General features: G+C 40.4%; 1 protein-coding gene across 1 annotated transcript; it reads left to right on the top strand.

Annotated features, from left to right (window-relative positions):
* Positions 1-1,525: 1,525 nt before the first annotated feature.
* On the top strand, positions 1,526-10,501 carry LOC141167546 (olfactory receptor-like protein I9). Its single transcript, XM_073654938.1, has 2 exons — positions 1,526-1,540; positions 9,578-10,501. Exons 1-2 carry the CDS (start codon positions 1,526-1,528, stop codon positions 10,499-10,501), a joined length of 939 nt encoding a protein of 312 aa, XP_073511039.1.
* Positions 10,502-11,654: the final 1,153 nt, after the last annotated feature.

Raw genomic sequence — 11,654 nt, 5'->3', positions numbered from 1 at the left:
TGGTGTTATTTGCAGTCTTTAACAAATCAACAAGACTCAGGAAGACCTAACAGTTGTACTGGCAACTTCCTTCATGTTGGTGTTACGGGGAATGGTGGCCTTCCTTCTGTCTGTGGCCACCACACTGCTTCTTCTTGCCTGCTGGGGTGCTTCCCTCCCATTGTGTGCTGCTGTCCTCGCTCTGCATGTCCTCCTGCCAGGTTGGGTCAGTTACAATATCATCCACCACCTTGTCTTCCACTTCCTCACCCTGGTCCTCCTCCTGACTTTCTGGCAATTGTGTCTCCTCATCGTCCACCTCTTGTGACACTTTCCCACCGTTGCCTTCATGTGACCGTGGCTGCTCAAATATTTGGGCATGGCTACATGCAATCTCTTCTTGCCCCGCTTCAAGTTGACCGAGGGAGAGGCCCAAATCTATAAAAGGAAAAGTGGACAGTTCTTCAGAGTGTCCCAGTGTGGGATCAGTTGTCTCCGGGCACTCGGCATGGTGGGAGGAAGGAGGATCAAACTGAGGAATAGGCGGTCCAGACTCACGGCTACTGAGACTTTACCGTGGGAAGACAGGGTGGTGGTGGTGGTGGCTAAGTGACTGGTAGCATTATCCGCTTTTCAACCAACTACCTTTTGACCATGCTTTTGGTTCAATAGTGGTGTGCTGCTGTCCCCTAGGAATTGGGACAGGAAGGTCGGGCGATAAAATGTGGGTATTTGTTTTGGCACAATTTCAGTTTGCCCATGGCCTCAGCCTCTGCCTGCACCATCACCCTCACATCCAGTTCCCTGTCCCTTGCCATGCACCTTGCCCATTTTAAATGGATGACAATATCTTCCACAAAAGGCTGAATTTGGAGCGAAGTTATATGTAAACCGTGTGATGGAGATACCACAGTTTTAAATACCTGGCCTGTAGGTAACTATTTTGAACAGCAAACTGGTGTCAAAAACTTTGCTGACACATTAAAATAAAATTAGAATGGAGGCCAGAAATGGCAGAATTTTCAGAAAACGTATATGTGATCCGTGTGATGGACAAACCACAGTTTTAAATGCCTGGCCTGTAGGTAACTATTTTGAACAGAAAACCGGTGCCAAAAACTTTGCTGACACACTGAAAAAAAATTTGAATGGAGGCCAAAAATGGAAGTATTTTCAGCGCAATTATATGTGATCCTTGTGACGGACAAAGCCCAGTTTTAAACAGCTGGATTTTTAGCGCTTTAATATGGAAAGGACCTGGCTGTATTATGCAGTGCCAACAAGCAAATGGCGCAGAAAAACTGTGATCTCTGGATTGCTTTTTAAGCAAATAATGAGGATTAAGATTAAAAACAAATTATTCCTGGCCCCTGAGACCTGGGCCTTTGTATAGAAATATCTAACAGCAGCAGCAGACAGAACTGGCATGGAGCCTCTTGTGCTATATGCACTGCAGTCTGCTATATACCCTGCCTGCCAGCCTATATACACTGCCTGCCTGATATCTCTGCAGATGGATTAGTCCTCAGAAGGATTGTTTGTTGAGATGGATATGTTTAATGTACTTGTTATTTCCCTACTCTACCTAATATACAACCAAATCTCTCCCTTGCTCAGCAGCAGCTCTCCCTACACTGCATGATTGCGGAGTAGACTGACGAGCACAGCGGCACCAGGTATAATATAGACCTGTGTGGCCAGCCAATCACTCTAATGCCACAACCAACATAGCTGCGGCATTACAATGAGTGCCAGGCTATCCCTGCATGTTGATTGGCGCTCTAAAGACGGGACCCGAGCATCCGCCTAAGCATCTCGCAAGTACTCAGCGAGATCCGAGCATCTCGAGTACTGAGATACTTGGGCGAGCATCGAGTACTTGCGAGTATTCTCGCCCATCACTACTTAATATATTAGTTGTATGAAGCTACTTACATTGTTCTTGTTTGATTAGTTTATTGCAAACATCAGAACATTTATAAATTTTGCTTATAAACTAAATTTGCTAATTATTTTAAATTATTTTGATTGTAACTGTGGATATTTCTTAGAAAGCTTGTGACTTGTAGGTGCATTCCAACATAGAGTTATGTTTAGCAGTAGGCAAAGAGTTGTTTTATCTCAGGTAAGTAACATTTGGATGGTGACATGGAAGACAACCACCAAATTGTGGACAAGACATTGCATGGAAATTAATACTTACAAGTTGGTAATAAATTTGTTTTTCAGTATTTTTGAGGCATTTTTGAGGCCGGTGATGATGGCATATTTATTAAAATTCTTGATGTACTGGTCGGTTTTAAACACATCATTGTAAATAAATAATATCAACTATACAAAGCACAAATAATACAGTGTAACATTTCTTTATTCTACTATATTTCATATAATTTTAATTGAATATTTGGGGATTTACTCTCCTGGTAATAACGGTCAAACAGGAACAACCCCCAATGACTTATTACCGGTGCACAAACAGATCTAAAAATACACAATCTGTGAGATGTCTGTAGACACAACACATCATATTTGTACGATTACATGATATATAAGGCTTCAGTGTGCTCTGGATCTTATGATGACTTCATGCTGTGTGAAGATTCTAATTTTACATTTATTTTTTCATTAATCAAAATGTATCTTGAAGTTTGGAAGATGCAGCAGTGACAGATGATAATTTACATGGGAAGAAGTAGAAAACTCAGTGATGGATTTTACAAATATTACCAATTTACTGCAAGTTAGTACAATGCTCCGAGACTGCTTTTATAGAGAAATTCCTGACCTTCTCAGGGATGCACCAAGAAAGCTTTTGGTTTTGCTCATTAAACTCTTATTCCTCTTGTAATCTTTGATTTAAGAAAAAACATGATGGACTAAGAGAAGAAAAAAGGAAAAGCTTAAATATGGAAGTTCAGGTACGAAATATTTTAGATTTTATCCCCCCATGAGCAAAATCTACTATTCTTAGAATTACCTTGAATTATGCATGTTTGGGAAGTGAAATAAGTTTTAGCTGAGTTGCAGTAATATATCAAACTTCCTTCAAATTCTTATAAATAAATGTAAAGTTGAGAAAAAATAGTCATAAGACTGTAGATCATTGGCCACGTTAGTTGTCTATGTCTACTGGACCAGAGATCTGCGAACCTGCTACTACATATTGTCATCCTTGGCGCCTCTTCTGATTATTAACCCCTGGCGCCCAATGTAGGCATTACACAGCAATGATGAGATCGTCAATGTCGGTCCTACAAGTCAGAAGATGTGGCAGTGATGCAGTCAAGTAGGAGATGGTTTGCAGGGCTCCGGTTCTAAATACATTTTGTGCAGTTTTCATGGTAGAAATGTGCTAAGTCTTGAAAAGTTTTTTCACTGTAAGTTAATTCTGATTGATGGAGTTAACATCGTCCTTTTATCAAAATATATTTTGTTTACAACATGACAAAACGCTGCTTTTATGATCGAGATCTTTAAATCTCTTTCTAAGTCAAACTTTTTTAGGTTCAATTGTGGATGGAAAAAAAAGTAAATGACAAAGTGTAATGACTAGTGATGAGCGAGCACTAAAATGCTCGGGTGCTCGAAGATCGGGTCGAGCACATTGGAGTACTCGGGTGCTCGACCAGAGCAACGAGCCCAATGTAAGTCTATGGGAAACTCAAGCATTTTTCTGGTGGTCCCCCCTGGCGGTCTGCAGAAGGTCAAAAATTGTCCAAATCGATGGGAATGGTGCACAATTAAATGTCAGACTGGCAGAATATATAGGCAGTCAGATAGGGCGAAGCCCCACGTAAATGTTTTTAAAATTATTTCATGAATTTCATGAAATAATTAAAAAAAATTGACGTGGTGCTCCGCCCTATTTTTGTGTCCAGCCAGGTACAGCAGGCAGGAACGGGCTGCCCCCAACCACCAGCTGCCTATTTGTACCTGGCCGGACACAACAATATAGGGAAGCCCTTTTTTTTTTATTATTTCATGAATTTCATGAAATAATTTAAAAAAAAATACGTGGGGCTTCACCCTATTTTTGTGTCCAGCCAGGTACAGCAGGCAGGGATGGGCTGCCCCCAACCACCAGCTGCCTATTTGTACCTGGCCGGACACACCAATATAGGGAAGCCCTTTTTTTTTTTATTATTTCATGAATTTCACGAAATAATAAAAAAAAAAATACGTGGGGCTTCGCCCTATTTTTGTGTCGAGCCAGGTACAACTAGGCAGCTGGGGGCTGGAATCCGCAGTGCAGGGAGGCCCAACCTTTCTGGGCCCCCCTACTGCAAATTGCAGTCCGCAGCCACCCCAGAAAATGGCGCGTTCATAGAAGCGCCATCTTCTGGCGCTGTACCCAACTCATCCAGGGCCCTGGTGCGGTGGATCACTGGGTAATAAAGGGGTTAGGGCCAGCTTGGTATTATTAGCTGGCCCTAAGCCCGAAATTCATGGGGTCAAGCCAATATTAGACATGACCGCCTTGAATTTCTAGTAAAGTATTTAAAAAAACACAACACCCAGAATAAAGTCCTTTAATTGAAATAAACACATAATTTTTTAATGTTCTAAATTAAACCATACTTACCATCACGCCCATGCCAGCTGAAGCCAATGTCTTCTGCAATAATAGTAAAATACTAAAGCAACCTCATCCTTACCTTTCCATGGTTCCCAGGACAGCTTCAGCTCTGCAACATTCAAATGACAGGCTGGATCGCAGCCAAAAGCTGCCATCCTGCTTGCCATGCCGCAGACACTGAGAAGCGCAGGCATGCTTGCGCTCCTCAGTGTCTGGCTGTGACAGCATCCAGATGAGCCGAGGTCATGTCCAATGAGCTCAGCTCACCTCATGCACGTCACTGACAGCGTGGTAGAATTCTCCTGCGCTTCTCAGTGTCTGCGGCATGGCAAGCTGGATGCCAGCTTTCTGCTGCGGTCCAGCCTGTCATGTGAATGTAGCAGAGCTGGAGCCATCCTGGGAACCATGGAAAGGTAAGGATGAGGTTGGATTATTATTTTACTTTTTTTGCAGAAGACATTGGCTTCAGCTGGAATGGGAGTGATGGTAAGTATGGTTTAATTTAGAACATTAAAGAATTGTGTGTTTATTTCAATTAAAGGACTTTATTCTCGATGTTTGTGTTTTTTTTATCTTTGACTATGGGATTAGTAATGGTCGTGTCTTAGCGAACGCCTCTCCATTACTAACCTGGGCTTGATTTCAGCTGCATTATAAGCTGATGTCAACCCCAGCCCTATTACCCCACTGCCACCGCTACAGGGCAGTGGGAAGAGCGAGGTTAAGTGCCAGAATTGGTGCATCCTATGGATGCGCCATTCCTGGGGCGACTGACGGCTGGTGTTTCTAGCCTGGGAGGGGGCAAATATTCATGGCACCCTTCCTGGGCTATTAATATCAGCCCCTAGCTGTCTGCCTAGCCTTTGATAGCTATTAAAAAAGGGGGGACCCCACATAATTTTTTGGGGGTCCCCCATTTTAATAGCTGGTAAAGGCTAGGTGTTCAGCTGGGGGCTGATATTAGTAGCCTGGGAAGCTCCGTGGGTATTACCCTCTTCCCAGGCTTCAAACATCTGCCCCAGCCGTCTGCTTAACCTCCACTAGAGACTAAAATTACGGGGAACCCTGCGGCAATTTTTTTTTTTTAATAAATCCTTTATTTTAACACTAAATGACAAGTACAGTAATCAATACTGTCACTGTACTTATTATATATGTGACTGACATGTTTATATCTATCTAATCTATGTGTGATGCTCTATTCTTTCTGCTCTAAATTGTCAGGTAGCGATGTATGCCGCTGAATAATTGCCGGCCGGCTTTTTTAAAGAGATGGGTGCATGAAAACAATATTATTTTTTTTTTTATTAAATCTTTATTTTAACACTAATTAACAAGTACAGTAGCCAACACTGTCACTGTACTTATATATGTGACTGACATGTTTATATCTATCTAATCTATGTGTGATGCTCTATTCTTTCTATTCTAAATTGTCGGGTACCAGTGTATGCCGCTGATGAATTGCCGGCTTTTCATGTTTCAGTGTGAGCACTGTTCCCATCGATTTGGGCAATCACTGTAATGCCACAACCACCATGGCTGTGACATTACAGTGAGTGGCAGACAATCCCTGCATGATTGGTGCTCTAAATAGCGCCAAACATGCAGGATGGGGACCCAAGCTCCCGCCCGAGCATCTCAAAAATACTCGGCGAACTCCGAGCATTTCGAGTACTGAGATGCTCGGGCGAGTACCGAGCAGTGGCGAGCATGCTCGCTCATCACTAGTAATGACCAATCGCTGCCATAGACCATTTTAATTATGGGTAGGAGTCAACACGGCACAATCTGGGACTGTACAGTTCGCCCAAAAATGTGCATTCAACATCTGCAAAAAAAAGAATTCATGAACTAGATGATTAGAATTAAGTACAGATTTCTAAAATAGTAAGACCACCTTGTGTGTTTAAAAAACCACATGTGAGATATACAGCCTTTATCTCATGGCAGACTCCTGCATTGGGACTTTAACCCTAGAACGCATACGTGGGGCCTCGCAGGCCCGCCCTGTTAATTGTTTTCTATTTTCTGCAAGATTACTTTAGTTAGAATTTTGAAACTCTAGGTATTCCTCCGGTATATAGTTGTTTGTCATTTTTGTTTGAGTTATTCCATGTTATTTGCACACGGGCCTAAAAGGCCACAGGTATGTGAAAGTGCAGATTTTTATGGTCATGCGTTCTAGGGTTAATGCTTAGACTGTCCTGTACGTCCCATAATAAGACCAAAATAGATCTTTTTTCTTATATTTTCACATAAGTATATCCAATACTGAGCTTGTTTAGCTCCCTATCTATTTTTCTATGTATCTATGTATTGATCCTACTATTTATAACATTTTAACATTAATTTTTTGTCCATAAATTAGCCCCAAATCACCACTGTATTTTCTCAATTTTTCTGTAGTAAATCATTCTTTTAGTTTCTGCACGTATCTGTATGTTTTGCAGCATTTTTAAGTTGTTTCTTTTTAAGTATTTTTCAAAATTTTATGAAAAACTGTGGTTATTCAGATATTTTAGATAATATTATTATTATTATTTACTAGGTCACAGATATATGAAGGAGACAGGTTGTGGATGGCTTTGTATGCCATGGTTAATGTTTTGAACTGGAGTCTCTGGGCAATGGGGAGCCAGTGAAGGGATTGACAGAGAGCAGAGGCCGGGTAATAATGTGGGAAAAGGTGGATTAGTCGGGAAGCAGAGTTCAGAATAGATTGAAGGGGTGCAAGAGTGTTAGAAGGGAGGCCACAGAGCAGGAGGTTGCTGTAGTGTAGGCAGGAGATGAGGGTATGCACTAGAGTTTTTGCAGAATCAAGGTTGAGGAATGTGCTGATCCGGGAAATATTTTTGAGTTGGAGTCAGCAGGAAGTGGAAAGGGCTTGGATATGTGGTTTGAAGAAGAGATCTGAGTCCAGAGTTACCCCGAGGCAGTGAGCTTGTTTGACTAGGGAGAGTGGACATCCATTGACTTTGATAGATAGGTCAGATGGGAGGGTTGAGTGAGATGGTGGAAAGATGATACATTCTGTTTAATCCATGTTAAGTTTTAGAAATATAGCAGGGAAGAAAGATGAAATAGCAGACAGACATTGTGGGATTCTGGTTAGTAAGAAGCCGATATCAGATCTAAAGAGGTAGATTAGTGTGTCATCAGCATAGAGGTGACACTAAAAGCCATGAGACTCTATGAGCTCTCCCTAGCTGAAGGTGTAAATGGAGAAAAGCAGGGGCCCTAGGACTGAACCTTGGGGGACACCGACAGATAGGGGGTGAGATGAGGAGATGTGTGAGTGGGAGATACTGAATGTCCTGTCTGTTAGGTATGAGGAGAGCCAAGATAGGGCCAAGTCTGTGATGGCGACAGATGAGAGAGTCTGTAGAAAGAGGGAATGGTCCACTGTGTCGAAGGCAGATGACAAGTCCAGGAGGATGAGGACAGAGCAGTGCAGCTTCGATTTGGCAGTTTGTAGGTTGTTGGTGACTTTTGCCAGGGCAGTTTGAGTAGAATGGTGCGGTCGGAAGCCATATTGTAAGTAGTCAAAGAGAGAGCAGGATGAGAGGTGGGAGGAATGTTAAAAATGGGCATGTTGTTTCAGTAGTTTTGAGGCATAGGGGAGAAGTGATATGGGGCGATAGATAGTCAGAGAAGTTCGGTTAAGGGAGTGCTTTATGAGGATGGTTGTGATCGAGGTATGTTTGAAGTATGAGGGGAAGACATCAGTTGTTATTGACAGGCTGAGGAGATGGTTTAGGGTTGGGATGAAGACTGTGGAAAGATTGGGGATGAGGTGGGACAGAAGTAGGTCAAGTTCACAGGTGGTGAGGTGTGATTTGGAGAGTAAAGAGGAAAGTTGATATTCCGTAATAGTGGAGAAGCTGGTTTTGGATGAGGAGGGTTGAGTAGATATGAGGAGGGGCTGTGTGGACTTTAGGCAAAATCTTTATCTGATTGTGTCAATCTTCGGTTTGAAGAATGAGACAAAGTGTTCAGCTGAGATGAGAGGAGATAGAAGAGGCACCGGGGGACATAGGAGAGAATTTAAAGTGTTGAATATTTGTTTAGAGTTGTGAGACATGAAGGATATGAAAGATGTGAAGTATTTTTGCTTTGCTGAAGTGAGTGTGGACTTGAAAGTAGTGAGAGACTGTTTGAATGGAATGAAATGTTCGTTGGAGTGGGAACTTTTCCATATCCGCTCAGCAACCCTGGAAGCCCACCTCATTACTTTAGTCATGTTGGTGTGCCAGGGTTGCCTGTTGATTGTGCAAGCTTTGGTATGTATGAGGTGGGGAGACCGATTCAAGAGCTGCAGCTGTTGTGGTGTTATATAAAGCGGCAGCAACATCTGCATCATGTAAGGAACTAATATCTGATAGACTCATAAAGTGTGAATTTTACCAAATGTCATATTTTTTTTTATTTGTCTCACATCTCACTCCAGTCCTTGTCTGGAGAGAGGTTTCTGGAGCAGTTTTTAATTTGGTGAATTTTTTGCCCAATGTGCAACTTTTAAGGAGTTTGTGACTTTTGGAATTCAAAAATAAGTTAAAGTCAAAAATGAATTTTGTGTCAAAATCTTGGAACACATGTGCCATTTTAATTAATTTGGTGAAAAAAATTACAGCGAATTTCACAAGTCAAAAAAAGAAGCGACCTATGTTGCAATTGATGAATCAAGGCCATGATTTCCAGATCAACACAACTGAACAAATGACAGCCAATTCTAAAATTTTAGTGCTCATGACATATTTTATGACCTATTCAAAAACAATTTGATATTGTGAAATATCTGAACATTTGTAACAAAACAATTTGACAATTATAACAGAACGTAAGGGACATACAGTAGGTAAGACTGCACTGCTTTTCCATTTATTCACAGTCTTGTATTTTTAAGGATAGCTAATGTTCTGCATCATTATCTTTTCCTGATCTTTCACTATGTCATTAGTAATTGCACGTTAAATTTGAGGTCAATATTAATTTTTGATTTTTCTTTTGCCTTGAATGCAGGAGAACAATGTTACTTCCCTCAATGAGTTTTTTCTTTTAGGATTTCAAGTCAGCCAGAATTGTAGAATTTTCCTCTTCTTTCTGCTCCTCCTGATTTATTGTGGGATAATATGTGGGAACCTCCTGATCATCACCCTGGTGTCCACCAGCAAGAACCTCCTCACTCCAATGTACTTCTTCATCTCACAACTGTCCATCAGTGACATCTTGTTACCCACAGACATTGTCCCCTACATGTTTTATATTATACTCAATAATGGGGCGACCATTACTTTTATTGGCTGTATGACCCAGTTTTATTTCTTCTGTACTGCAGAAGGATGCGAGTGTCTTCTTCTCACAGTGATGTCCTATGACAGATATGTGGCCATCTGTAATCCACTTCATTACGTCTCTATCATGACAAGTTCGTTTTGTGTGAATTTGGTCATTTTGTTTTGGCTACTCAGTTTTTTTATTGCTTTCATTGACACATTATCAACATCAAGGTTAGAGTTCTGTGGGCCAAATATCATTGACCATTTTTTCTGTGATCTGGTTCCCTTACAGGACATTGCCTGTTCTGATACATTTCCTTTAAAGCTACAACTCTATTTACTAAGTTTCCCATTACTGATTGTTCCCAACCTAATAATTGTTATTTCTTATGGAAACATTGTCCGAGCTGTTTTACAAATTCAATCTAATATCAGTAGACAGAAGGCCTTCTCCACCTGTAGCTCCCACCTCGCTGTGGTCTCCATATTTTACTTGACTTTGTTCAGTGTGTATATTCTCCCAACAAGTGAACAAACATCAGAAGTTAATAAAATCATGTCCTTGCTGTATACTGTATTTACTCCATTAATCAATCCCATTATTTATAGCTTTAGAAATAAAGACATTAAGAAAGCCGTGGAGGAAACTATTCAGAAATATCTCTAATCTGATGGTTTTGTCTAAAAAATAGTCTACGCTGTCAATGAATCAAGACAATAGATATTTTTATTGACCAAGTTTGATGCTAACAAAGTACATTTTTTGCTTGGTGTCAGGCTCTGAAGGGATTTGGTAAACCATAATTTGAGATGCTTTAAAAAAATGACTTCCCAAGTCAGAAAATTCTCTATTGGCAGAAATCTGAGGGGAGTCATCATGGGGTTCTACAAGATAGATATTTGAGGTCATAAATCATTTAATTTAAAGACCTTTATTTTCTTAGATTCTGACACTTTGACTATGTGCTCACTGCTAATGTGCTTTATGCCTTGTGTGAGTCCCATCAAATTGTTCTAGATGTCTGAGTTTGTCCCTATCGTTGAGTCTAAGAAAATCTGCCAACTTTTCGACCATGAACTTGACATGAAATGGTTCCTCCAATACGATATCATTAAGACTTCATCTCCACTGTACATAATTACCTCAAAAGAGGATGGGGAGTTATTTGAAATGGTGGTAAAGTCAATGATTGAATCATGTAGCTGGGAATTGTGATTCTGAATTGAAAAGAAAATCAAATCTATGGTAGGACTAGTGGACATGGAACAAGAATATTTATACTTTTTTTCTACAAGGTGATGTATGTGTTTCAGTGGAAGGTCAGTTATCACTATGTTAAGTTTTCTCATTAAATATACATATTTTTAGAGGTAGTGTCTAGTGAAGGATCCAGCATCGAATTCAGATCACCCCCTACAAACCATGATCACATTAGCAAATTGCTTGACATGATCTAGAGTAATCAATGTATTAGGTTACAGTTAGGTGAGCAGATATTTGTTAAGGAGACAATTATCTTTGAAAATTTTTGTTTTACAAAAATAAATCTTTTTGCATTTACTTGGATTCATGTAATAATAAACATTTAATACATACAAATAAGTATTTTGTAGAAAATGTCTGCGAATAGCTACATAATAACATCTCTTGACCTTGAAATGTCACATATTTCATATTAATCCATCTTCACATAGATCTGAAATTATACACATTTTATTATATCCATCTGCAATAAGCAAGTGTCTACACATCCAGCTGTGCTTTGTTTGTTTTTTTTATACTTTTTTTCCATGAATATCTAATTTTGATCAATTTTCTT

Source organism: Phyllobates terribilis, unplaced genomic scaffold (genome assembly GCF_046119375.1).
Source record: "Phyllobates terribilis strain yellow unplaced genomic scaffold, ASM4611937v1 Scaffold_11__3_contigs__length_659146591, whole genome shotgun sequence".
In the NCBI taxonomy this organism is placed as follows: domain Eukaryota; kingdom Metazoa; phylum Chordata; class Amphibia; order Anura; family Dendrobatidae; genus Phyllobates; species Phyllobates terribilis.
This window is presented reverse-complemented; position numbering and strand designations above follow the sequence as displayed.